The sequence below is a fragment of the Oratosquilla oratoria genome, chromosome 6 (assembly GCF_046742065.1).
Source record: "Oratosquilla oratoria isolate Oo_2021 chromosome 6, ASM4674206v1, whole genome shotgun sequence".
Taxonomy (NCBI): Eukaryota; Metazoa; Arthropoda; class Malacostraca; order Stomatopoda; family Squillidae; genus Oratosquilla; species Oratosquilla oratoria.
The window spans coordinates 66,345,353-66,372,640 of record NC_134782.1 but is presented as its reverse complement, the minus strand read 5'-3'; the positions used below and the strand labels follow the sequence as shown (position 1 = coordinate 66,372,640).

At 40.6% G+C, this 27,288-nt stretch overlaps 2 protein-coding genes across 6 annotated transcripts in view; one reads left to right on the top strand and one right to left on the bottom strand.

The window, feature by feature from the left end:
• Positions 1–27,288, bottom strand: part of LOC143026544 (uncharacterized) — a 339,242-nt gene that overhangs the window by 158,697 nt on the left and 153,257 nt on the right. The window lies entirely within an intron of this gene.
• LOC143026540 (T-complex protein 11-like protein 1) lies at positions 730–19,872 on the top strand. 5 transcript variants are annotated; one of them, XM_076187105.1, is made up of 10 exons: positions 730–881; positions 4,241–4,520; positions 7,295–7,393; positions 8,542–8,746; positions 11,984–12,207; positions 12,385–12,574; positions 12,988–13,197; positions 13,527–13,711; positions 13,961–14,127; positions 17,729–19,872. In XM_076187105.1, the coding sequence occupies exons 2-10, from the start codon at positions 4,261–4,263 to the stop codon at positions 18,019–18,021; spliced, it is 1,833 nt and encodes a 610-aa protein (XP_076043220.1). In that variant the 5' UTR covers positions 730–881; positions 4,241–4,260; the 3' UTR covers positions 18,022–19,872. The 5 variants fall into 5 exon arrangements, with proteins under 5 accessions (XP_076043220.1, XP_076043218.1, XP_076043222.1 ...); XM_076187103.1 differs by having other exon boundaries at positions 735–889; XM_076187106.1 differs by having other exon boundaries at positions 745–885.

The window sequence follows — 27,288 nt, the reverse complement described above, 5'->3', positions numbered from 1 at the left end:
TATATATATATATATATGTGTGTGTGTGTGTGTGTGTGTGTGTGTGTGTGTGTGTGTGTGTGTGTGTATTCACCTCGGATCTGCTGCAGTCTCTGTCGAGACAGAGAGTGTGTGTGTGTGTGTGTGTGTGTGTGTCCGTGTGCATGTGTCCGGGTGTATGTGTTAATATACACATCCACGCACTAGCCGGAGCCAAGTATGATGGAGAATAAAAGAGACGGGACCCTACGAGCGTTGCTCCTTTCCTGTACGGTACATTTAGGTAAGTACTCCAAGCCATGGATGGAGTAGCAGACTCCATGACGCGGGAGTTTAGCCAGCAGCGTACTGCACAGGGATTTAAATGCCACGTCTACGAGTAGATCGACTGAATGACGGTAGCGTAGGGTAGCAAGCAGACAGCTTGTGACTGTCTATTTATAAGAGCAGCATGCTCTCGCCGTTGTTAGTCAACCTTGCTTCAGATCGATGTCAACTTCGGCAGCAGGACCCTCGAGGAGTCAATTCGTGGCTTGATCTTAAAAGTTCTTTGTTACGCACTTAAGTAATACTTCAGCATTGCCTTTCACATGTTAGAACGTCATAAAGGCTGATTTGGCAACAGCGGTTTAAAAGCCCACGCTTCCTGTGGTAGAAGAAACTTGGCAACGCTGGAAATACACGACGTGCGCCAATCAACGCTGAGTTGCTCTCAACTGGGGACCAATCAGACAGAGGTGGCGATATTACGTCACGCTGTAAACAGTGAACAGCTGATGACTGCACGCTGGTAGTTATAAACAAAGCTTCGAGAAGAGAGGACCCCGGGTCCAGCTTCTAGAGTATTCCAGAACATTCTGCTACTTTCCTTTCGCCTTGGGCAATCATCTGTCGGTATATAAGTGAGTAGGTAAGGCCAGAACACGTTTATTGGTAGAATAAGAAGTGATAGATACAGACACGGAGTGGAAATAAGAGCTTGAATGTATCGATCGTCGTGAAATAGCGTGGGGCCAAAGTAAAGTGCGTTGTTTGTGGTGTTTAGACTAGTGCATCTTTCTCCTTTGTCTCCTCATCCAACGCCACTTCTCCTACGAAGTACTAAGGCTGCAAACCTACTAAGGATCAGGGTAAGAGGCAGTCACCGTTCATACTTTTCCCTAGCTTGGCCCCCGATACAGACCAGCAGGATTCCACTGTTGGATTGGTTTTGTAATATTCAATGATGCTATTTTGTCTGTTTGGAAATACCATGGAATTGACTTTCCACACACATTGTTTGCACACGTTTGGAAAAAGACTATTTAATGCGGTGATAATGAATTGTTTTAAGCGTTTTTATTTTTCCGTGGTTGATTTTGGTTGGTGGGATTCGTTTTGTGGGGAACAGTTTTCTCCGTATGTATGTTACTGTGTTTGATGTCTTATTTGTATATTGCTGCTGATTGTAATACACAAAAAAACATACAGAAAGTTTGGCAATTCCCTTTCACGATTCGAAGGGAATTGAAACTCAATATTCTGCTATTTCATGATATCAAATCCTTTGTTCATGCTCCACCAAAAATTGTCAAGTCAGATTTGAGTTGGGTTAGTCCTACTTGTCCTTTGGAAAATGTGAATTGTATGAATGGTCATACATAGACCTGCATGCTTTCTGAATGGTTAAATGCAAATAATTCTGTCTTGTTAAATGAGTAAATTAACAAGGCCTAACCAGTGTCCTATTCCCAGGATGTATGACATATCTTCATTTCTCCATTAAATGCTTTCCTTCAGATACCAATCAATGTACTATGTGGCATGTGGATGGTGTACAAGATGTTCAGGAGCACTGCACTTGAAAAATCTTCAGTGTTATCCAATAAGTGAGGATTAAGAGGAGGAGATGAAGAGAAATATGAACCTGGTAACAACATCTGTCCAAGTTTGCAATACAATTGTGACAGTTTTGATCAAAACAGTATTAGCTTTTATTTTGAGACTTGTGAGAACAGAAACATAGGATATGTTTATGAACTTAATAAATGGAAACATTGAACTGCCATATTAAAAAAGATGAAAGAACATATATTGACTGGGAACAAAAAGATGAAGGACAAAATGGCCTACAAGTTCTGGACTTTTTTCAAGGAAAAATATTACAGAATAAGAATTGTTTAATTATCCATACTCATAGAAGTGTGTGTAGCAAGAATATGCTAGTTTTCATGATGGAGTGGAAAGTTATGCAGAACCAAGGGAAACTAATTTAAACATTTGCTTAGCAGCACACTAAGTACCCAAGTGCAACAACCACAGAAATTAATTAGTGCTTCCTACTGTACAGTCCTACACTTCAGACTGTTCCAGACTGTTCCACAAAAATTTAAGTGATTTACAGGCTAGGCAGGTGACTGGCCAGTTTCCTAGGGTCTGTAGGTTACCCAGCAAGCACATCAAATTGAATAATTGGCCCACAACCATCATCAGGCAAAATATGGAAACCTAGAAAATAATATTGAAGATCTTGAGAGGTTAAGGGCAATTATAAGAGTGAAATATAACAGTTTTGACAAGTTGAATAGGCATGGAAGTGAAGGGGCTGAACAGAATGGGAGTTGAATTTTTTTTAGTCTTATAAATTCTCAATGTTTTGTTAAAATTTAAAAAAGAATTTCCATGGTGTGTAACAAAGCATAGGTTGGATGATTGTTCTGCATCTTGCTTGCATCAAGCTCATGGCTCCCAGGTAATTGTCATTGACCACCAGATTGAATAATAAATTACTCAGTTTTTAGCAGATCTGATTCATGAAAAGAAATTTATTTAACATTGAAATGTTTAAGAGGACAAGCTGTTAATAGCAATATTGGAGCATGCAAAAGATGTATGATAGAAAAGGCTAAAAGGAACTTTCTTTTTGTCAAAACATTTGTCTTTGTTCCATGTACATAGACTAGGGGAGTAGGGTTACAACTAAATATATTGTAGTTTGGGCCAGATAGAGATCATCCTATGTGTGAGAAGGGTTTCACAGTGTAAGTTTTGTCACAAGAGAATTATTGTTTCTAAGTTCTTGGCTTATAAAATACCTGTAGCTGGTTGTTTACTTGTGTGACAATGTGATGGGGAGGTAGTGAAAGTTTAGAGGTCTTGAATATCCTATAATTACCCATTAGTAGTTTTAGCATGAAGATTGCATTGAATATAAATTGGTGGTCTTTTTTTGTTGTTGTATTGACCTCAGTTTTGCTAAGGTGTTGTTTATTTTAAAATGGGTGTAAAAAAATCCATGTTGACTTTTTTGTCATTGCTGTAGTTTGAAGATATGGTTAGGGAAGGGAAATTAAGAATGTTATTAACAGTGGAGGTACACACTCCCTCTGTTTGTCATTCATATCTCATTGTACCTGTTTCATATTTACTCAAATTTTCTCAATAGTTAAATTTATGTATAGTACTGAACATCAAAAGTTAGGCTAGTTACTGGGCCTTTATCGTATGTTGGGATCATAATATGCTGATTTAATATTATAAAGTTGCCATCATTCCAAGAAATATTTTCAGAATTTTCCATTAAATTTTAAATAGCCTCCTTATTAGTGTACTGGTGTGCGTTGTTTGTATATTTAGCAAACTTGTCCCCGTTTGCATGGTGGCAGTGTCTGCAAATTTTGTTTTGGCCAACATTAGAAGATTTTGTTTAGGGGAGGGGAGTGCATTGCCAAAGTGGAGTGGTTAAAGATTTGTTAACCTCTTCAGTAGCTGAAACCATAGTTTTATTATGCTGAAGGGGTATCACCGGTGAAGAAGTAATGATATTGACTGAGAGAAATGCTTTTGAATGACGTGTTTAGTTGTCATTCAGATTACAGTGAAAAGATATATGCCATTGTATGCTCTACTGACATTGATAAGAACATGTTTGCAGGACACATGGGTGGCAAGTGTTTATCTTTTAATCTCATGTTTAAGTGTACACTTTTTGTCATACAGATCAGGGTGAAAATGTGTGCCTTTTTTTTTTACTATAACTGATTCAGTAAGAACATGGTTTGCTTGAAGTGATACAACTTATGATTATAGTGTTCACTATCATACCCAAATATGAAATAATCTTGCAATGGACCTATGCATTGCAAGGTTTGTTGCAATGTGACTGCTTGCAATTTGTCATTTTAAATGTATAATTCCATAAGTTAATTGAACTCGTATTAATAGATATTCATGCTTATGTTCTTTTAATCTTTCTGAAAATGGAAAACTTTGTACTTTCTAGGTTAAATAAAATCAGAAATCATGGGAAGCACAGAAGAGATGACTAAGGTTAGATCGGCAGTGAAGAAGAAAATGGATAGAGAATCATCAGATGAAAGTGAATCAAAATCACCCACAGACAAATTGTCAGACAGTGATTCAGCAAAAACTCCAGAAGAACCTGGATCTCCACAGAAATTAGTTGGTGCCATGTCTCTAGCCATTCCAAATGCCCGAAGTAGGCAAGACAGTGACAGTTCCTCAGATGAGGGGAAGTCCCCAAGCTCTGACCGTATGAAAAGGTGAGTTTGCCTTTTAATGTGTTTAACCTTGGTATGAAGTACAGTTACAAATGACAACCATCAGGTATATTGTTTGCATGCCATTGAGCGGGAGTATGAATCGTTATTTTTTATTGATTTTTTTTAACATTTATTAATTCAAATGCTGGTTGTATTGTAATGCCTTCGTGTTTATTTTATCTTAAAGCTAGCAAAATATTTAGATCCACTTAGGCAGCTTTACATTAATTTCATTTTGATGCAAGCCATAACCAGAAGATTGTATGAAATTGTTAGGTTGAGCTTTGTTTTCCCATGATGACAGAGATTGTTTCATCACTTACAGTAGCACTTCTATCCTTGGGGACACTCATGTGAAGGAGGTGGTTAAGTAGAGTAGCTGCACATCATTAAGTCCCCAAAATAGTGACTGCATAAACATTATATTGTCAATATATACAGAGCTTGCAAACAGTGAATTTTGTCAGCATTCATAATACAGACGCTCCTCTACTTATGTTCATTCGTTTTACGTTTTTTCGATTTTACGTTTGAACTGACGGTAAAAAAAAAATAAAAAAAATTAGTGAATTTTTTAGTTTACCGCGCTCTCCGTAGTTCAAATGATACTTGCGCACGACGCTGCGTCCATTGTTTACATTGCGCAGACGACAAACTGAACATGCCTTGCCTCCTCCTCCACCATCTCAATTTATGTTGCTTGAATGTAATCTATTTGAAATTAATGTTATTATTTTACAATGTTATGTGTTTAATTAATTATTTAGGGGTGTTTTATAAGATATGGTAATAAAATTTACTGATGTATAGTACAGTAACAACTTATGTTCATTTTCAACTTGCGTTCGGCTGTTCGGAACATAACTAAAACGTAAGTTGAGGAGAGTCTGTACTGGATTTTAATTGTGTTCTTGGGGTTTTTGTAGCTATAGGTTAGCTTACAATGGGACACATTTTGTGATATCAAATTAAAATGATCCCTTAGGATAAGTAACATTTTCCATAAACACATAAGTAGAAGAGGTTTTAACAGAGAATGGCTACTCTAGTTGTTTATTTAATTTCTTTTTATACTTGTAACTTGTACACAGGTACAAACTATTCTCACTGGTGCTTTGGATGGCTCAGGGTAGTGCTCTCACTTCATGTGTAAGTGTCACATGTGTTCCATCTGGTGACAGCAAGGAGAGTATCTAGAGAGATGCTATTAGGCTGAAGAGGTCAATTCCCTATGGTAGGGATGTGGGCTGTCAGTACACCCAAAATAGTACTCTATATTCAGTATTTGGAGGTGCTATACCTAATCTCCCTTGCAGTAAATACATCAGTTGGTTCCATAAGCTCTTCAAAGTATTAATCAATGTTTTCCTGATATTGCAAGAGACTACATACCATAACCACCTTATACCCAGTCACTATGAGAAGAGATTTTGCAGCACTGTCTGAAGTGAGTGTAGGGTAGCATAGTATGATGTGTCCATGTGGTGGTTGCCTCTGAGGCATTTGTTGTCTGTTGCCAGGCCAATTCTTTATTTGTATTGTTTCAGTGTTGGGTGATGACCTGAACATTGTCGTGTCTGTATGATTCTCACTTAGGAATCCTTTCTCAGATTGTGTATTTCTGGAGGGAGTGCAGTTTAGTGAATTAGAACTTAGTGATTTATGAAGGTGTTTGAATTGGTTGTTTTGTGATTGTGTGACTGTTTTCTCTTGTATGGGTGCAATGTGGGGCACTGGAAGCCAGTTGTTGTAGATGTTCAAGTAGGTTACTGGTGGAGTTCTTTTCATGTTTGGTAGGTTCAGATGAAGTATATCTTAAATTTTTGGTGAAGATGCAGGTTTATTTGTTTAGATTTGTAACAAAATCATAGCGACATCTTTATTTGGAAGTGATCTGAAAGCAATTACCTGGTGGTATCTGAAGTTTGCAAAACTATTCTTAGCTTATATTCTAATGTAGAACATCATATGTATAAATAGAGTAATTAAGTGCAGGATTAATTTTTATATTCTGCAATGCTGAAGTGCCATGAGTTTGTGTTACAAGTGGAAAGTAGGGCTTTGGGGCTAGACGTGGTGGAATGTCAGCTGTTGCTTGGTTTGGGCAAGTGCCAGAATATGAGCCCATCAAGCTAAGGTTTGCTGTCAGGAATTAAGGTGGATATAATTAGAATTGGTAGTGTGGCAACATGAAATTATACTGCTAATATTACAGGTAAATGCTTGGGTGTGGAGTTGTAGTTGAAGTTTGGTGTATATTGATCATTTATTTACCTGTACTAGTATTAGTTGCATTTTTTATATAAAAAAAATTGGCTGCTGTTATGAATGGATCATTATGGTATAAGGAAATTCTGGTGTGACCTTATCTGTGGTGTCCTTAAAGTTTAGTTGGCTGCTGTGGTGCTATAGCTTGTTTTGCTATTTGTTTGGTAAGCTTTATATAATTTTACATAATATGTATATATCTTGTGCATGGGCCCACAAATCACATTTTTGCTCCCATAATAATTTTGTGCTTAAATACGCCCATTAGGGTTTTGTATTGGCTGTGTGTAACATGTGGAATCATTTTAAGGTCGTTACCCTTCCTCTTGCATACCATGTTTTATTTTTGTACCCATTTTCTTTTATTCTAAAAAGATCAAGAGTGCCGTTCACCCCCTTTTTTCTGTATATGCATCACCAGCAAAATTCCTTATGAATGACAGTACTGAATGTTTGACAGCACAGTGCTTTTAATGAGACTTTGCTCTTTTCATTGTGTATTGCAGTTCACCCTGTCGACCTTTCAGTCCATGTGACGCAATATCACCGGAATTGGATTTTTTTGCTGCTCCAATTTTTCGCATTGTTGGCAGGGGAGGGAAAAGGTTGCAGTTTGGTGTTCCAAATATATATGTTGCTGTGTATACCTTGTGTGTGTGTGTGCTTGGTAGTACATTGTACTGGAAAGTATTAGACATTTTCATATGAAGTGCATGTTTGTGTAGTTCTAAAGCACAAGTTATAATACAGTTGGTGTATTTGCTTGCATTTAAACTTGTGTGGCAAGACAGTACAAGAAGGAAGTAGCTCGTTTGTTTTCAAGTCCTGCACAAGCTTTCATGATCTTTTGATTGTTGGAAGTTAGTGCAATGCTTTGTAGTGAGATGTGCACAGCAAGCTTTTTTTTTCTTTAGGGTTTGTTTTACATGTAGAATTGAAGAGTTCAATAGCATTATATAGAATTAATTTGCCTTAGATGTTATAGGTTTGCTTTTTTTGTTTCCTCTCGTTGTGTTGATTGTCAGGTGTTTGCATATAGGTGCACCAAGGACTGATTTGCTAATTGCTTAGCTTAAAAAAGTTACCAATATTGGAGAGTATTTTTATTTTGTGGATTTGTTTTTTTCATATATATAACAGTGCAACCCTGCTTTTTATTTTTATGGGATATCAGGTTTAAATTGGTTTCATATCATATTATATTTTAAGTTTTTCAAGACTTAGTTTCTTAAAGAATTTCAGTTCTTTTATTTTCTGTAAGCATTTGATGGAGTGGGCAGTCACATGATTACATAAGAGTTTGGTAGTAATATTGGTGGTGGTGTTTCCAATTAATTAGTAATTTGACTTTCCTAGTGTTACATGTAGAATTTTAAGATGTACAGTAATTGTATATCATTTTTTTTTTTTAATAATATGGCAAGTTTTATCCTATGGCCTAACATTTAAACATTTCTTAATCACAACCTCGTATAGTAGGATGCTATATTTTGTGACTTCAAGATACTCTGAAAAGGATTTATATTTTTAGATCTAGCAAGTGTATTCATTTAGCAACTTTCCCCTGTTGTAGTGATACAAAATTTAAACTAAGTTTTTTTATATTAGACATTTCATTCTTTTGATATAGTGTGTTGTTGTTTTATTTTTTGTTGATGTATAGTTGGTGTCAACATCATTTGCTTGATGTCATTTGTTAGTTTCTTTTCCATGGTGCTTTTTTTTTCTCCCTAACCTTGATTTCTTACTTCAGGCAACGGACAATCAGTGGATCATCACCAGTACAGAGTTTCATATTTCCTGGGGTAGCTGCATCCCCACCAAAGTTTATGTCGCTAGAGGAAGTGATGAAAGCTACAGATGGTGTGAGCAACATGGTCTTGGCACATGAGATAGCAGTAGACAAAAACTTCAAGCTTGAAAAGTTTGACCCTCCCGAGAACAGCATGGAGAAACAGGTAAGGGGTGTATTTATTTGTAACTTTCAAATTAAGCTCAGGAGATGAAGTAAGAGTGTATATGTAGGGGAAGATTTGGAGCAGCAGTGGTAGTTAATCAACACTGCTGTAATGCATTGTTTTATCCATATAGGCTTTGCTTCTTTGCCCCTGCTATACTAAGTACTCTGATTAATTTTGCTGTGTTTAACATAGGAAGGGTGAGGGAGCAAATAATTTCTGGTTGGGACTTTTGACCTCTGTGAGCCCTTCTTTCTACGGCTGTCTAAACATCTTTACCATCTGACTTCACCTATGATCCGATGTTGTCCACAAAGTTGGTGATTACCAACCAAGTATCATTGTTGTGCTGAGTTGAGCCAATGAGTTGGGGTAAAAAATAAGCTAATATAGCATCATTTTAGTGAAAGAACTTTTATTGTGGAAAGTTGATGGATATATGAAGTTGTAGATTCATGCATCCTCACCCAAATTACAATATATAATGGTTCTGTATACATGTAATCATTCATACTGTGCATCTTTTCCATCCCTCCCTATATTAAGGGCCTCTTCTCATTTAAAAGGGAGATAACTAGCCAAGGCATGCACCCACCCCCATCTATGTTTTTGTACAGTAATACCTCTCATTAATGGACGTTAAGTAGCTGTGTTTGCGGTGCTGTTTAGTGCTGTGCAATCACTATGCCACCCAAAAACCACTCCAAATCAACGGACAACGTTGCCCCCCTTTTAGTCCTCTTAGCTCCTCATGAATGGTCTCCTCCCCACTGCAAGGGTCAGAAGCAGTGCAGCAAGACACAACAGACACAGAGCAGGGCCATTTCACTTTCATAGCATTACGATTGTAGTATATACCTGTGTTAGACTCAGAATGGAGAGAGTGAGTGGTTAGAGGTAAAGGTGGGACTTTGCCAGGGATGTGTTATGTTGCCTTGGCTGTTCAATTTATACATGGAGAGGGTGGTGCGAGAGGTAAATGCAAGGGTGATGGGCCAGGGATTGGAGATGGTTTATAAAATGGAGAAAAGTATGAGATAAACCAGTTGTTTGCTGACAACACTTTGCTTATGGCAGGATCAAAGGACAGATTAAGAAAGTTAGTGACAGTCTGGGAAGGTGTACGAAAGAAGGAAGTTGAAGAAAAATGTAGGTAAAAGTAAAGTGATGAGATGTACAAAGGAAGAATGTTGGAGTAAATTACATAAGAAGTATTAGGGGAGAGAGACTGGAGGAAGTGGATATTTTTAGATACACAAGTGTGTCAATGTGGTGGGAAAGGGAGTAGAGGTGGAGGTAAAATGTAGATTGAGGGAAGCAAGTAAATGCCTTGGGGGATTAAAAAGTGTAATGAAAAATGCACATTTGGGAATGTGTTCTAAGAGGAGATTGTGAAGACAGCACTGTATGGGGCAGAAACATGGAACATAGGAGAGGAGAGTTTGAATGTGTTTAAGATGAGGTGTCTGAGAAGTATGATAGGGGCTAGGCTGGATAGAGTGAGAAATGAGGAGGTGAGCAGGAGTGGAAAGGGAGTTGGGATATGGGGTTGGAATGGTTTGGACATATGGAAAGAATGAATGAAGAAAGATTAGTAAAGAGGTGTGGAAGAAGTGAACATGAGGGGGTGTCTAAGGATGAGATTGATGGATGGGGTAAAAGAGGCATTGTGAAAGATCTGGAAAAGGCTTATGATAGGGTAGACAGAAAGGCACTGTGGGAGGTTATGGAGATATAAAGGACAGGAGGAAAGCTTCTAGGAGCTGTCAAGAGTTTTTATGAGAGTAGTAGAGCTTGTGTCGGGATTAGAAATAGAGTGAGTGATTCGAGGTAAAGGTGGGACTTCGTCAAGGATGCATTATGTCGCCCTGGCTGTTCAACTTATACATGGATGGGGTAGTACGAGAGGTAAATGCAAGGGTGGTGGATCAGGGATTGGAGATGTTTAAAGAAAATGGAGAAAAGTGGGAGGTGAGCCAGCTGTTGTTTGCGGATGGTACTGTGCTTGTGGCAGGATCGGAGGAAGTTGGTGACAGAGTTAGTTGGTGACAGAGTTTGGGAGAGTATGTGAGAGAAGAGAGCTAAAGATAAATGTGGGTAAAAGTAAGGTGATGAGATGTACAAGGGGTGAAAATGGCAGTAGACTGGAAGTGAGCATTAAGGGAGAGCAACTGGAGGAAGTGGATAGTTTTAGATACTTGGATGCAAATGTGGCAGGAAAAGGTGGAGTGAAAGTGGAGGTAGAATGTAGATTGAGAGAAGCGAGTAAATGTCTTGGTGGATTGAAGAGTGTAATGAGGAATAGACATTTGGGAATGGATACTAGGAGGAGACTGTATGAAGGAGTGATTGTGCCAGCAGCACTGTATGGGGCAGAAACATGGAACATAAGAGAGGAAGAGAGAAGGAGTTTGAATGTGTTTGAGATGAGGTGTCCGAGAAGTATGATGTGGGTTACTAGGCTAGATAGAGTGAGAAATGAGGAGGTGAGGAGAAGAACGGGGGTGGAAAGGGAGTTGGGAGATAGGGTTGATGAAGGAGTATTAGGATGGTTTGGATACATGGAAAGAATGAGTGAAGAAAGACTAGTAAAAGAGGTATGGAAGGCAGAGGTGGATGGATGGGGTGAAGGGGGCTTTGGAGAAGAGAGGAATGTCTGTTGAGGAAGGACAGGAGAGGACAGAAGACAGGGATGAATGGAGAATGGTTGTATATGGAGGATGTTGTGATGCATGAGGTGGAATGGGCGGGGGGATGAGGGGTGAAGTAGTATGTGTGAACAGAATTTGACGCAACCCGAAGGGATTTCTCCCCGTCTTCTCCTTTTATGCATGGGGGGACAGAGAGGGGGGGGTCGCAGACTTAATGAAGCAGCCTTGCTGTGGATGTGGTGTGTCTTGCGACACTGCTTATGACCCAAGGCAGTGGACAAGGTGCAGGGATGACCCGTCATCCAGGAGGTGCTACGGTAAGAGGGAGGGTGGTGGAGTGTATTCAGGGATGGAATGGGTGGGAATGATTTTATGCCTTTTCCTTTTTGGCTACCTCCCTTGTAAGGGGGAAAAAGCCTTGGTATATGTATGTGAAAGAGGGGAATGTCTGCCTTTGTTTCTTGGCTACCTCCCTTGTAAAAGGTGGGGAGGAACCATTGGTATATATATATGTACCAATCTTTCCCACCTATTCCACCTCCATGCACCACTTGGCTCCTCATGGAGTGTTTTTGATATTTTTCAGGTTAGGGATGTGATGCATAAGGCGTTCTGGGATCATTTACGTGAACAGTTGCGGCAGGATCCCCCATCGTTTGAACAGGCATTAGTGCTCATTCAGGAGGTGAGGGACAACCTGCTCGATATCACATTGTCACACCAAACACGCCTGCGGCAGGACATAACTGAGACTATGGACCTAGACCTCATTAAACAACAAGCAGAGCATGGTAGTCTCGACTTTAAGCAGTAAGTCTGAGTGTTAGTTATTATTGCAATTCTGTTGGGAGTTGGGATTTGAATATATTTTTCTGTTGTCATTCATTCACTGGGAATAGTTGTGGAACTTGTAGTACAACAGATAATGCAGGTGTTAATGTTTGTGTACAGGGTCTCAATAAGTTAAAAAATGACCTCTTCTGACAGATACTCCCAGTACGTTCTGTCCATTATGGCAAAGTTGTGTGCACCAATCAGAGATGAGACAATACAAAATCTGGGAAAGGAATCTGACGTAATAGAAGTTTTCCGGGGAGTCATGGAAACCTTAGACCTGATGCGGCTAGACATGGCCAACTTTGCTATCCAGCAGATCCGACCACACATTATCGCACAGGTGAGCTTGGAGTGGGTCTTCCATTTCTTCATATTTTGTCCCTGGCCTCCCGTACCTGATCCCTGCTCGTATGAATTTGGTAAATCAGTCCCTTCAGTGTCATGACTCCTTTGCTGGATTATTTCACTCAGCTGAATGGCAGCCTCTGAACACTGGTATCTGTGGAACCCCCTTCAGTTCCAAGTCGGCCTTTCATCTAAATGAAGTGATCTGGCCATATGTTTTCAGAGGAATGGTAAAAAAATATCAGCCAACTGGTTATTATTTGTTAAGGTGCTGGCTGTAGTTATATGTAATATGAATGCAATTAAATGTTTACACATTTTACTTTTCTGTTTGATTTTTCTTAAATTCACTGTAGTAGGAAGACTTGCATCCGTGTCTAGTAATGGAACACGTATTTTTTCTTTCAGAGTGTGGAGTATGAAAAAGATAAGTTTGCAGAATTCCTGAAAACCCAAAACGATGGGTTGGAGTTGACAAGAGTGTGGTTGGTGGAAAACATTGGTGAATCTGAAATGGAAGTTACTGATGACTTTGCAGTAAGAAGAGTTGTTGGTAAAGTTATTTCTAAGGCATATCTTCAGCTTCTGTCATGGCCAGAGGATAGAATACTTGCTGAAGTAAGTTTGCTTTAATTTTGTCATGAAATAAAAAATTGAGCATGTCTTGGTTTCAAGATTATGTAGGGTAAATTGTATAGTCTGTGAAAATAGTTTGTAATTTCTAGAGTTAGGAAATAGTTCTTGCTAGATAGGATTGCGTGGAAAGAATTGGTTAAGGACTAAGCTATATTTAAAGTCCTCATTTTTGCCTTTGTTCTTGGATAGATAGGACAGGTGATATTCAGTGGGATTACACCTAGACCAACGGGTGAAATCAATACCCAGTGTGCCACATGGTTATATGTACACTCAACTAAGGTATATTCATTGCATCTTTTTATTTCCAGACTGTAGTGCTAGATGGCAGTCGATTTTTGGAGCTTCGTGATCGTCTACTTCAAGTGTGTATCTTGGGGACAACCATGCTTATTACACTATCATCAGTTGGTCCACTTATTAAAAAACCAGACGAGTTCAAGATCAAACTGAAGAGGAACATTTGCATAATTTTAGACCCAGCACTGTCTGAAAAGTGAGTTGTCTATCTTGCCATAGTTAGTTGCCTCTTGTGGTGCGCATGGAATTACACTTGTGACATTCTTATCCTCCTATCACAGGAGTGAAACTATACAAGGTAGTGTCCAAAGAAATGAGGGTTAGTAAAAGTTGCTGTCTAACTCTGGTCCATAGGGGTGTCACTAGAGTTCCTAAAGCATTAACAACGTATTACTATACACTGTATGAGGGTTATGTAATAATTATTCACATTTCTTCCCCATAGGGAGACCATGGATCTCATGGAAAATATTGCTGAACAAATTGTTAAGGAAGTGGACGACCACTTGACAGAGACAGACAGACCACCTCTGCCACAATCGGCCAGAAGTGCTCTGAAGGTGCAAATCATGGAGGCAAAGAGTCCAGATCATCGTATTAGGACCTTGATAAGTAGGTGTATGCATTTTCTGTTTCGGTGTACAAGTTTATTGATGGAATAAGTGAGTGTACCAGTGCATGAGGGGACAGAAGGGGGGAGAGTCATGTCAGCGATTAAATGAAGTGGCTTTGCTGTGGATGTGCTGTATCTTGCTGCATTGCTTCTTACCCAGGACAGGGGCAAGATGCAAGGATGACCCATCATCAAAGAAGAGCCAAGAAAAGAGGGAGGGAGGGGTGGTGAATGTGAGTGGAGTATGTGGAGATGAAATGGGTGGGAGTGGATTTATAGCTTTGACTTTGGCTACCTCCCTTGTAAGGGGGAAAAGGCCCTTAGTATATGTATGTATGTACCAGTAGAGTGAAGGTAGGCCAGTGTGAATGGTCAGGGAAGTATATGAGGAACCGAGGGGGTAATTTGGTAAAAGTAGGGTGGGGTTAGGAGAGGACGTGTGTGTTTGAATAAAGTATTTGTGGTGAGGCAGGTATCTGATATTCCCCCACTCTCTTAGGGGAGAGAGAGAAAGAGAGTGGTGGAATGTCAGGTAATTTTTTGGTGGAAGGTAAGTTGAGAGAGGAAAAGGACAAGGTAGGGAGGTGCTTAGAGTAAACTGCTTAAATGATAAAGAAAAGGAGTATAAGAACCTGAGAGAAGAATGGGAGGGAGTAAGAGAAAGAGTAGGAGTGCAGGAGGAATGGGAGATGTTTCAAGGAGGAAGTCGCAAAGTGTGCAACAAGGAGGATGGGAGGAAATAGAAAGAAGGGTAGTGTGTGGTGGGATGATGAAGCAAAGAAGGTTGTAGAAGAAAAGAAATGAGCATTCACAGTCTGGTTACAAAATAGGACAAGATAATCATATGAGAGGTACAGAGAAGTAAAAGAGGCAAAAGGGACTTAATCCACTCCCACCCATAATCCACCCCTCCCTCCCTCTTTTCTTGGCTCTTCCTGGATGACGGGTCATCCTTGCATCTTGCCAATTGACCTGGGTCAGAGACAATGCTACCTCTTACCTTTTCCCAAAGCTTTCTCACATACCTGCTTTACCACAAAAATATGATCCACACAACCCCTACCTGTCCTACACCCACACTATTTCTCACCAATTACTCCCTCTTTCCCTTTCCTAATTCTCTCAATCAAAACCCTCCCATAAGCCTCCCCAACTACACTCACACTTGTCCCCTTTTCCCATGTAAACCAGAACTATACAGGCACTCCTCCAGTCCTCTGGCAGCCTACCCCCTTTTAGAAAAACATTAAACAACCTCACCAGCCAATCTACCATCACTATATCTCCCATTTTTAGACACTGCATGACACCCATCTAACCCAGATGCCTTACCTGCTCTCATCATCATAACTTTCACCTCATATTTTCTTATTTGTCCTCCATTTTCCTCATTCACCATCATAATTTTCTTAGCACTTCCCACTGTCACTACCTTTCCCTCCCTATACTTCACATTTAGCAACACCCAAAAATACTCTGCCCATCTTCCTCTTGCTGCCTCTTCCATTATCAACTCTCCATCTGCACCTTTCACCTTTTCTTCTCTATTTCTTCTCCTCTTCCTCTCTTAAGGCAAATAAAGTAGAGAAGAAAAGATAAAAGGTGCAGATGGAGAGATGATAACAGAAGAGATGGCAGTCAGAGGAAAATGGGCAGAGTATTTTAGGGTGTTACTAAATGTGAAGGATAGGGAGGGAAAGGTAGTTGCAGTGGGAAGTGCTAAGAAAATGAGTGATGGATAAGAAAAATGGAGGAAAAATAAGGAAAGATGAGGTGAAGGCAGTTAAGATGATGAGAGCAGGTAATGCATCTGGGTTAGATGGTTGTCTGGAAAAGAGAGGTAAAATGATGGTGGCCTGGCTGGTGAGGTTTAATGTTTGTCTAAAAGAGGGTAGAGTGTCGAAGGACTGGAGCGGTGCTTATATAGTTCTGCTTTACAAGGCAAAAGGGGACAAGTGTGAGTATAGTAGTTTCAGAGGGATCAGGTTGTTGAGCATAGTTCGGAAGAATTTTGGGAGGATTTTGCTTGAGAGGATTAGGAGAGGAACCAAGGGAGTAATTAGTGAGGAACAGTGTGGGCTTAGGACAGGTAGGGGTTGCATGGCTCAGATTTTTCTGGTAAGGCGGATGTGCGCGAAAGCTTTAGGAAAAGGTAAGGATGTTTTTTTGGGCCTTTATGGATTTGGAAAAGGCTTATGACAGGGTAGACAGGAAGGCATTGTGGGAGGTTTTACAGATATATGGGATAGTAGGAAAGCTGTTAAAAGCAGTCAAGAGTTTTTATGATAGTAGTATAGTCTGTATTAGAATTACGAATGGAGACAGTGAGTGAGTGGTTTAAAGTAAAGGTGGGACTTAACCAGGGATGTGTCATGTCCCCATGGCTGTTCAATTTATACATGGACGGGGTGGTACGAGAGGTAAATGCAAAAGTAATGGAGAAAATGGGAGATAAGCCAGTTGTTGTTTGCTGATGACGCTGCACTTGTAGCAGGATCAGGGGAGGGGTTAAGGAAATTAGTGATGGAGTTTGGGAATGTGTGTGAAAGAAGGACGTTGAAAATAAATGTGAGTAAATGATAGGATGGCAGCAAATTGGAAGTGAGTATTTAAGGAGAGAGATGCGAGGAAGTGGATAGCTTAGATACTTGGGGCCAAATGTGGAGGTGGAGGTAGAATGTAGATTGAGAGAAGCAAGTAAATGCCTTGGGGGGGGATTAAAAAGTGTAATGAGAAATAGACATTTGGGAATGGGAGCTAAGAGAAGATTGTATGAAGGGATGATTGTGCTGACAGCACTGTATGGGAGCAGAAATATAAAACATAAGAGAGAAAGAGTTTTAAATGTGTTTGAGATGAAATGCCTGAGAAGTATGGTAGAGTGAGAAAACAAGGAGAGCAGGGGTGAAAGGGAGTTGGGAGACAGGGTTGATGAAAGAGTATTGGGATGGCTTGGACAATCAATAAGAATGAGTGAAGATTGTTAAAAGAGGTGTGGAAGGCAGAGGTGGAGGAAGTGAACATGAGGGATGACCAAGGATGAAACGCATGGATGGAGTAAAAGGTGCATTGGGAAAGAGGGAAATGTCTATTGAGGAAGGAAGAGAGAAGTTAGGGTGTGGAGAATGGCTTTTATGGATGATGATGTGATGCATGGGAAGGAGTGGGAGTATGAATGAAATTTTGAAGGAGTCCAAAGGGGATTTCTCCCTGTCTTCTCTTTTTCTGCATGAGGGGATGGGGGTTAGCTGATTAAATGAAGCAGCCTTTCCCCTCTTCCCCAAAGCCCTCTTCACCCCATCCATCCACCTCATCCTAGGACGTCCCCTCATGTTCACTCCACATCTGCCTTCCATACCTCTTTTACTAGTCTTTCTTCACTCATTCTTTACATGTGTCCAAACCATCCCAATACTCTTTCATCAACTCCCTTTCCACCCCTGTTCTCCTCACCTCCTCATTTCTCACTCTATCTAGCCTAGTAACCCCCATCATACTTCTCAGACACCTCATCTCAAACACCTTCAAACTCATGATGTCAACCATAATTGTAAGCAGTTGCCATTTTCTTTCTCTGAAAAACATTTTTTTTTTCTGCAGATAAGAGAGCTTTAGAATTTATCAGTACACTGATAAGTTCCACGACATCCCAGCCCGTACAAATGCCCCCAGGACTTTCCACCCTTCAAGAGGAACTCAAGCACATTTGTGGCACATTTATGCGTCTGATCTCCCACAACAGAGCAGTGTTTGGTGATTACTATGCTGATATCATTACCCAATATATCAAAGCTGGGCAGGAGATGAAAAAAGAAGAAGAACCAGGGCAGGAGATGAAAAAAGAAGAAGAACCAGGGCAGGAGATGAAAAAAGAAGAAGAACCAAAGGACTGATAGATGTGGAGGTATTGGAACTGTGCAGTTGTTAAGGAAAAGAAACCTGGTGGCAAGAGATGAAAGGCACTTGTTTTGTGACAATTTTTTTTATATACTAGAAATGTGAAAATTCAGTTATAGGTGCGCCAAGATAGTTACCAGGTTTTAAGCCAAATTGTGCTTGATGTGCTGTCATTTATTACCACACTCTGCAACGTATCTTGTAGTCACATTATTGAATGAAAGTTGAGAGGTGATATTTTATGAAAAATTTCTTATTCTCTTGTGGTGTTTTCATTTCTCTTGTGTCAATAAATGGTGGTAGAACAACCAGATGGTACTGGTCTGACTCTGCCATCTCGTCTATAATGCTGAAAGTTGGTTTGTTTGTACGGATTTTGTACTTAAAAGTGTTAATGGATTACAATGGAAAGTATATATATATATATATAATACATGTCTAGCATTATGACCCAGATATGAGCTGATTTAGGACTGATTCACAAGCAAAATATAGGCATTCCTGTAACCTATGATTCCTTGGTTTTATATGTACTGCATCAGTCATACAAGCTATAGAAATGTTAGGTAATCCAATTTATGGCGCTGCAATTTTGAGTACAGTACTGTAGTTCAACTTTCAATATACAACAGTAATGTTATAAAATGATTAGGTATGGAAGATTTTCCTCAACAGCGAAATTTGGGATTTGTCACCAGTGCAGATTTGGATGTCGAGTACTTGTGTGTGCGTGTTCGTTATCGAAGGTGTGATAGGTTTGTTTTCTAAACAAAATATTTACTAAATATGTGCAATAAGCAATCAGGCGGTCTTCAATTACAGGAGTTAGGTGAACCGTGATAGCATGTTAATATTGTTGCTGTGCAACTGTAATACTTTTAAGTTTTGTATTTTTTCTATGAGTGGTATAGATATGATGTTTTCTTTATATATTTTTTATATGATTGAATCAGTTTTGTTAAGTGTGCAGGCAGGTATTGTATACAGTGAGTGATTGGAGCATGCAATCCAGAAGTGTTTGCCTGCAGCAACTGCTTTGCAGGTTTCTCTTCAACTTTGCAATGATTGGAGTTACACCTTTGAAGGACATGTTCATCCACAAAGTACCAGATATTGCTTTGTATGTTTGCTGGGTTTTTCAGAAAATGAAAACCCATTTGTATTTATTTCAGCAATGTGACTTGCTCTCTTCTCATCATTAACTTGTAAAGTGAGGATAAAAGTTTGTTAGGCACATATACTGGATCTTGAAAACAGCTAGTTAGTACATAATTCTTCTGTCACCACATGTAGGGTGTCTCGAGCCTAGTCAAGCAGCTTCATAGTTCATGGGAGCTAGCAAGCAGGGATGCTTTTTACTCATGTAGTGGCTCTATTCTCATCAGTTTGCTGGTGTCGCGTGGTTCACACAGGTGGCCCTTTTTCATTTAGTTCATACTTTTTGTTAAAGCTTAAAAACATCATTCAATTCATTAGGAAGTAGTTTCATTTTGCCAGGTGCTGCCTTTTTGGTTATGTGGATCTTTCCTTTGAGTTGTGTATATCAGTTGACTGGTACGACTGAACGAGGCCCAGTGATTTTCCTCTCAAGAGAAATGACAAGGCAGTGGTTGTAAATTTGTCGCCAATAATTTTGATGAAAACGTCAAAGGCATCACTTACAACCCAATGCCTATCAACATGTACAGACAATAGTTTGCACTTAATATATTTCTAAATTCATTACTATCATTACTATGAAGAACAGGGCTTACTTTTGACATTGTTATAAAATGTACATATTAAACTGTTTAATCATGCATGTATTTTTGAAAACTGGGCATACAATAAATATCTACTAACACGAAGCTGTGTTTGCTTTCACCTAATTGAAATTAAATTGATTAAATTTATTACAAAATGTTTGTTAACCCTATACTTAAAAAATGGATATGCATAAACATGTACCACCACATGAAGATAATTAACTTTACCTGATTGGGATAAAGCTGTATTTGGCAGCACTTAGGTTTTTACTGCAATATAAATGTTGATGTCTAGAGTGTTGTAGTCTATGTGCTCCAAGAAGTCCATTCTGGTTGTGGCATTCATCATGATTTACTAGTAGCCTTTCTGCCAATTCAACCTTAGTACATGTCCCTCTCTCTTCTGTCTCTCACACACTCCCCCTCTCTTCTGTCTCTTCTTTCTCCTTTTTCTCTTCTCTTCCTCTCTCTCTCTAAGGTTGATTTGGCAGAATGGCTTCTAGTAAATCTTGTATGCAACACCCTGAGCAGACTCTTTGGAGTGTAGGGTATTGTAGTACACATTCTGTGTGGTGGGTGCATCCTCTCTCCTTTACTCTTCCAATTTCCTCTCCTCCTTTACTCTCTTCCAATTTCCTCCCCTCCTTTACTCTCTTCCAATTTCCTCCCCTCCTTTACTCTCTTCCAATTTCCTCCCCTCCTTTACTCTCTTCCAATTTCCTCTCCTCCTTTACTCTCTTCCAATTTCCTCTCCTCCTTTACTCTCTTCCAATTTCCTCTCCTCCTTTACTCTCTTCCAATTTCCTCTCCTCCTTTACTCTTCCAATTTCCTCTCCTCCTTTACTTTCTTTCAATTTCCTCTCTTCCCTTTTTTTACCTCTCCTCTCTCCCTTTCTCTCTCTCATGGCCTCTCCACCACTGGCACCCACACTTTTGGCCTAAGTGGTGTCCATGTGAAATTCACAGCAGTCTGGCCCTCAACCTGTGGGCAAGATGGTGGCTCAACTGGAGGGAGTGGCCAAAATGAGCAAAGGCAGAGGAATAGTACCCTTGGCAGAGTTAACCTTTGGATTTTGCAGAAAACCGTTAGGTTGCCAATTTGGCTCAAATTTTCCCCAGACAGAGTTGTGTAGAGGGTATTGTGAGGAACCTGGACTCAAGAAGGTATGCATGGGACTCAGCCAGAGATGTGGCTTTTTTTTGTATTTCACATTTCCAGCTCTGGTAACCACACTTTTGGCCTGAGTAAGCAAGAGGCCTAATGGCCCTTCACCTGTGGGAGAGTGGCCTAAATGACACAAAAAATAACAAAAATCTTCAGATGATGGGTCTGGTAAATCAGAGCCAGTTTCAGTTCTTGGTTGCAGAATAGAAGGAATAGTGAATTAAAAAAGTGTAAAGAGAAATAGAAATCTGGGAATGGATGCTAAGAGGAGGTTATATGAAGGAGTGATTGTGCCAACAGGAATGTACGGGGCAGAAACATGGAACATGAGAGAGGAAGAGATGTGTTTGAGATGAAATGTCTGAGAAGTATGATAGGGGTTACTAGGCTAGATAGAGTGAGAAGTGAGGAGGAGAACAGGGGTGGAAAAGGAGCTGGGAGATAGGGTTGATGAAAGAGTATTAGGATGGTTTGGACACATGGAAAGAATGAGTGAAGAAAGGTGGAAGGAGTGAATATGAGGGGGTGTCCTAGGATGAGATGGATGGATGGGGTGAAAGGGGCTTTACAAAAGAGAGGAAGGACTGGAGAGGACAGAAGATAGGGGTGAATGGAGAAGGGTAGCGTATAGATGAGGCTGTGATGCATGAGGGGGTGAGGAAGTATGTATGAGAAAAAATTTGACGCAGCCCGAAGGGATTTCTCCCCGTCTTCTCCTTTCCTGCATGAGGGGACGGAGAGGTGGGGTCGCCGAATTTATGAAGTGGCCTTGCTGTGGATGTGCTGTGTCTTGCGACACTGCTTCTGACCCAGGGCAGTGGACAGGATGCAGGGATGACCCATCATCCAGGTGCCGCCAAGATAGGAGGGAGGGAGGGGAGTGGAATATATGGGAAATGAAATGGGTGGGAGTTATTTCTATGCCTTTTTCTTTTTGGCTACCCCCTGTGTAAGGGAGAAAAAGCCTTTGGTATATGTATGTATGTATATATATATATTCCTCTCTTTCTCTGTGGGTGTGTATGCACATATGCATATTGCTTTTGTTGGTGCTTATGTATCATAGAACACCGCAGGAAAACAATTCTATGCCAGAACCCTGAACACGATACACCCTTCATGCTACATTTCACACGCACCACAAACAAAATGGAACAAAAAAACATCAATAGCATATTACTCAAAGATCTATAACAACCTACCACCTATACCACACAAAAACCACACTCAGATTACTAAACAAGCCCTTCAAGAAAGGCTACCAAACGCGATCATCCAACAACCAAAAGGCAAACCCCCCCCCCCCCAAAAAAAAAAAAAAAAAAAAATTATAATAACCACAATGGCACACCTGTGCTCTGGACACCATCCAATACTAAAACAGTACATACATACAAACATATACCAAAGGTTTTTTTCCCCCTTACAAGGGAGGTAGCCAATAATACAAAGGAATACATCCACTCCCACCCATTCCTCCCCACATACTTCACTCCCTCTTATCTTGGCACCTCCTGGATGATGGGTCATCCCTGTATCTTGCCCACTGCCCTGGGTCAGGAGCAGTGTCATAAGACACAGCACATCCACAGCAAGGCTGCTTCATTAAATTGGCGACCTCCCTTCTCCATCCCTACATGGAAAACATAGAACACCTCATACTACTCCCACATTAACAATCCCTAGACAACAACTACTCTAAAGTCATTGAACGCCTAATACTTAAACTTGTCACACCACATATTCCCCTTGCTGACTCACAACACAGTTTTAGGCCACTACACTCCACAAACACTCTTCTGACAAACCTCACACAAAGAATTTTAGATGGCATCAATTCAGATAGGCTCCACCAAAGAACATTTCTTATAACATTAGACATTAGTAAAGCTTTTGATGCTATCCCCCGCCACAACCTAACAAATAAAATATATAACACAGACATGCACAATAACACCAAAAGATGGCTGGCCAATTATCTGGCAGGTAGGAATGCTTACGTGTCATATAATGGCCAATCATCGCACATCAGAAACATTAAGAACGGAGTACCACAGGGCTCAGTTCTATCCCCCACACTATTTAATCTATACATGCATGACTTACCCACGCCAGACACCTCAGAAATACAAATCTCTTCCTACGCAGACGACATAACAATCACATGCACACATCGTAACACAGACAAAGCTGCAGAAATAATCCAGCCATGCCTTGATACACTCAACACATGGTTCATCACAAACACTCAAAATAGCTCCAACCAAATCTACAGCAACACTTCTCACCCACTGGACAAAAGAACACAAATACATATCTCATCTCTACATCAACAACACTCTAATACCACACACAAACACACCGAAAATTCTTGGTGTAACATAGGATACATCCATGTCTTTCAAACAACACATCACAAACATAAAAAACAAATGCACACCCAGACTTAATGCACTTAAGTCAATCACTGGAACAACATTTGGACAAAACAAAGAAACTAATATAACAATATACAAACAATGCATACGCTCAGTGTTGAATTATCCGAGTCCTGCATGGGCTCCTAATCTCAGTGAGACGACATCAGAGGCACACAAACACTTGCCACAGCCACCACAAACACATTACACCCGCTACACTACATAACAGAACACCCACACACACCAAGAAACATTAAAACAACACCCAAAGACCTTTATCACGCACAGATACTCTCTTCTCTTCCTCCACAACCACCAAATACTAGCCTCCGGAAACATATTCATAATCATATCACTCACCGCTCCATTAACACACTGCTGCATGCCAGACCCCCTGATATCCACCCTTCTGAATCCTCTCTCCCACGAAAGGACAGAGTCCACTTGGCCAGACTGCGGTGCGGTCACCACCCAGCACTTCTAAGCTACCAGAAGAGGCTGGATGACCGCGTTGTGAACAGCTGCCCAGGATGTAACACTTCACCCCATACCATACAACACATAATGGAAGACTGCATTATACACAATCATGCACGCAAACAACACAACATACGCTCTATAAAGGATTTGTGGGAAAACCCAGTTTCGGCTATGGCATTCCTTGGGGAGACAGGACTGCTCGGACAGACAGTCTAGGGAATGACAACAACAACTACATGGAAAACATAGACCACCTTATACTATTACCACATTAACAATCCCTAGACAACAACACAATATCTCTTCTCCCAACAGGAAGCCATTGCCAGCTTCCTGGAGGCTGCAAGTCTTCTGCAAGAGAGACCAGAGGCAATGGATCAATTGATTATGTGGTGTTCTACAGGGAGGAATTAGGTTTCTGACCACTCTCAACACACCACCTCCTACATAATCACATTTCTATTTCTCTCTCTTCCCCTTTTGTAGTGGAACTCTATATCCACTCCACCAATCCGGAGACCTGTCCTTCCCTTCAACACATTGAACAATCAACAACCACTCCATATTTTCTAACATTCCACATGATACAGTAAACCCTTGATATAAGAGATGATATGGGGACAGGGGTCTGTTGTTATATCCGAAGATTCATAATAACCGAGGGTTCATTCAGTCAGATTTTTTTATCAGTTATATCCGATATATCGAGATCTGTTATATCGAGGGTTATTGTCACCCAATCCATAGCTGCAGTGGGAAATGTTAAGAAAATGAGAGTGATGAGTGACGAAAATGGAGGAGAAATAAGGAAGGATGAAGTGAAGGCAGCAGTTAAGATGATGAAAGCAGGTCAGGAACCTGGTCTGCATGGATGCCATGTAGAATGTCTTAAAAAAGGAGGTACAGTGATGGTGGACTGGTTGGTGAGGTTATTTAATGTTTGCTGGAGAGAAGGTAGAGTGCCGGAGGACTGGAGGAGTGCTTGTATAGTTCCATTTTACAAGGGAAAGGGGGACAAGTGTGAATGTAGTAGTTTCAGAGGGATTAGCTGTTTAAGTGTAGTTGGGAAGGCTTATGGGAGGATCTTGATTGAGAGGATTAGGAGAGGAACAGAGGGAGTAATTGGTGAGGAACAGTGTGGATTTAGGACGGGTAGAGGTTGTGTAGATCAGATTTTTGTGGTAAGACAGATATGTGAGAAAGCTATAGGAAAGGGGAAGGATGTTTTTTGGGCCTTTATAGATCTGGAAAAGGCTTACAACAGGGTGGACAGAAAGGCACTGTGGGAGGTTATGCGGATATACGGGATAGGAGGAACGCTTCTGGGAGCTGTCAAGAGTTTTTATGATAGTATAGCTTGTGTCAGGTTTAGAAATGGAGAGAGTGAGTGGTTTGAGGTAAAGGTGGGACTTCGTCAAGGATGCGTTATGTCACCCTGGCTGTTCAACTTATACATGGATGGGGTAGTGCGAGAGGTAAATGCAAGGGTAGTGGGTCAGGGATTGGCGATGGTTAAAGAAAATGGAGAAAATTTTGCGGACCACACTGCACTTGTGGCAGGATCGGAGGAGGGTTTGAGGAAGTTGGTGACAGAGTTTGGGAGAGTGTGTGATAGAAGAAAGCTAAAGATAAATGTGGGTAAAAGTAAGGTGATGAGATGTACAAGGGGTGAAAGTGGCAGTAATCTGGAAGTGAGCATTAAGGGAGAGCAACTGGAGAAGTGGATAGTTTTAGATACTTGGGTGTAAAGGTGGAGGTAGAATGTAGATTGAGAGAAGCGAGTAAATGCCTTGGTGGATTAAAAAGTGTAATGAGGAATAGAAATTTGGGAATGGATGCTAAGAGGAGACTGTATGAAGGAGTGATTGTGCCAGCAGCACTGTATGGAGCAGAAACATGAAACATAAGAGAGGAAGAGAGAAGGAGCTTGAATGTGTTTGAGATGAAGTGTCTAAGAAGTATGATGGGGGTTACTAGGCTAGACAGAGTGAGAAATGAGGAGGTGAAGAGGAGAACAGGGGTGGAAAGGGAGTTGGGAGATAGGGTTGATGAAAAAGTATTAGGATGGTTTGGACACATGGAAAGAATGAGTGAAGAAAGACTAGTAAAAGAGGTATGGAAGGCAGATGTGGAGGGAGTGAACATGAGGGGACGTCCTAGGATGAGATGGATGGATGGGGTGAAGGGGGCTTTGGGGAAGAGGGGAATGTCTGTTGAGGAACGACAGAAGACAGGGGTGAATGGAGAATGGTTGTATATGGAAGATGTTGTGATGCATGAGGTGGAATGGACAGGGGGGGTGAGGTAGTGTGTGTGAGCAAATTTTGACGCAGCCCGAAGGGATTTCTCCCCGTCCTCTCCTTTATATGGGGGGACGGAGAGGGGGGGTCGCCGATTAAATGAAGCGGCCTTGCTGTGGATGTGCTGTGTCTTGCGACACTGCTTCTGACCCAGGGCAGTGGACAAGGTGCAGGGATGACCCGTCATCTAGGAGGTGCTAAGATGGGAGGGAGGGTGGAGGGGTGTGGAGTGTTTTCTGGGATGGAATGGGTGGGAATTTTTTATGCCTTTCCCTTTTTGGCTACCTCCCTTGTAAGGGGGAAAGAGCCTTGGTATATGTATGTATGTACAAGTACATTGTCTTCTGCAGCAGCCTAATCACTACTCACCTGTCATAGTCATTCTCTTGGCACTCAGATAAGCCAACACCACAACATTCACCTTTACAAAATATGTATATATTGCCAAAATAACTCATGAATTAGCAAATTTGCAAACCACAAGGTGCAGGGATGACCCGTCATCCAGGAGATGCTAAGATGAGAGGGAGGGTGGAGGGGTGTGGAGTGTATTCAGGGGTGGAATGAGTGGGAACGATTTTATGCCTTTTCCTTTTTGGCTACCTCCCTTGTAAGGGGGAAAAAGCCTTGGTATATATATGTATGTATGCAAACCACTAATTTATAAAACAAGGAATAATGACTAACCAAATGAAGAAATGAAAAGAGGAATGCTTTTGATGGTAGGAGTATGACACTGTAAAGGAATGTGCTAGGATATGAGGCGACATAATGAAGACAGGGCTGAGACAAGGATAAGTTTTGTCAACATATGCAATATGACAGGTGTTTCTCCAAAACCCTTGCAAAATTTGAAACATTAAAATTCAAATAACTTTTTATGGAGCATGATTTCACAGCTGACCAACTTTTGAATCCAAAAATTGACATTTTTGACATACTAATACAAGTTAATGTGTAGTAATAAGAGAATACTCCCTAAACAAGTATTACCTACTACTCTAAATTACTTACCAAAAAAGGAGAAGAGTGGCTTGGGTGGTTGTTGGAGATGAAGTAAGGAGCAATGCATTCTTCAACAAAGGCACCCCCAATTGAAAATCCATAAAATCAAAGTCTCCGTCTTCTAGCACATCCACGTCACCATTTTCAG

Coding starts and splice junctions, on each gene's coding strand:
- LOC143026540 (XM_076187105.1), top strand. CDS start 4,261: ATGGGAAGCACAGAAGAGATGACTAAGGTTAGATCGGCAGTGAAGAAG. Junction 4,521..7,294: donor AGCTCTGACCGTATGAAAAG/GTGAGTTTGCCT, acceptor TGTGTATTGCAG/TTCACCCTGTCGACCTTTCA. Junction 13,198..13,526: donor AGGATAGAATACTTGCTGAA/GTAAGTTTGCTT, acceptor TTTTATTTCCAG/ACTGTAGTGCTAGATGGCAG.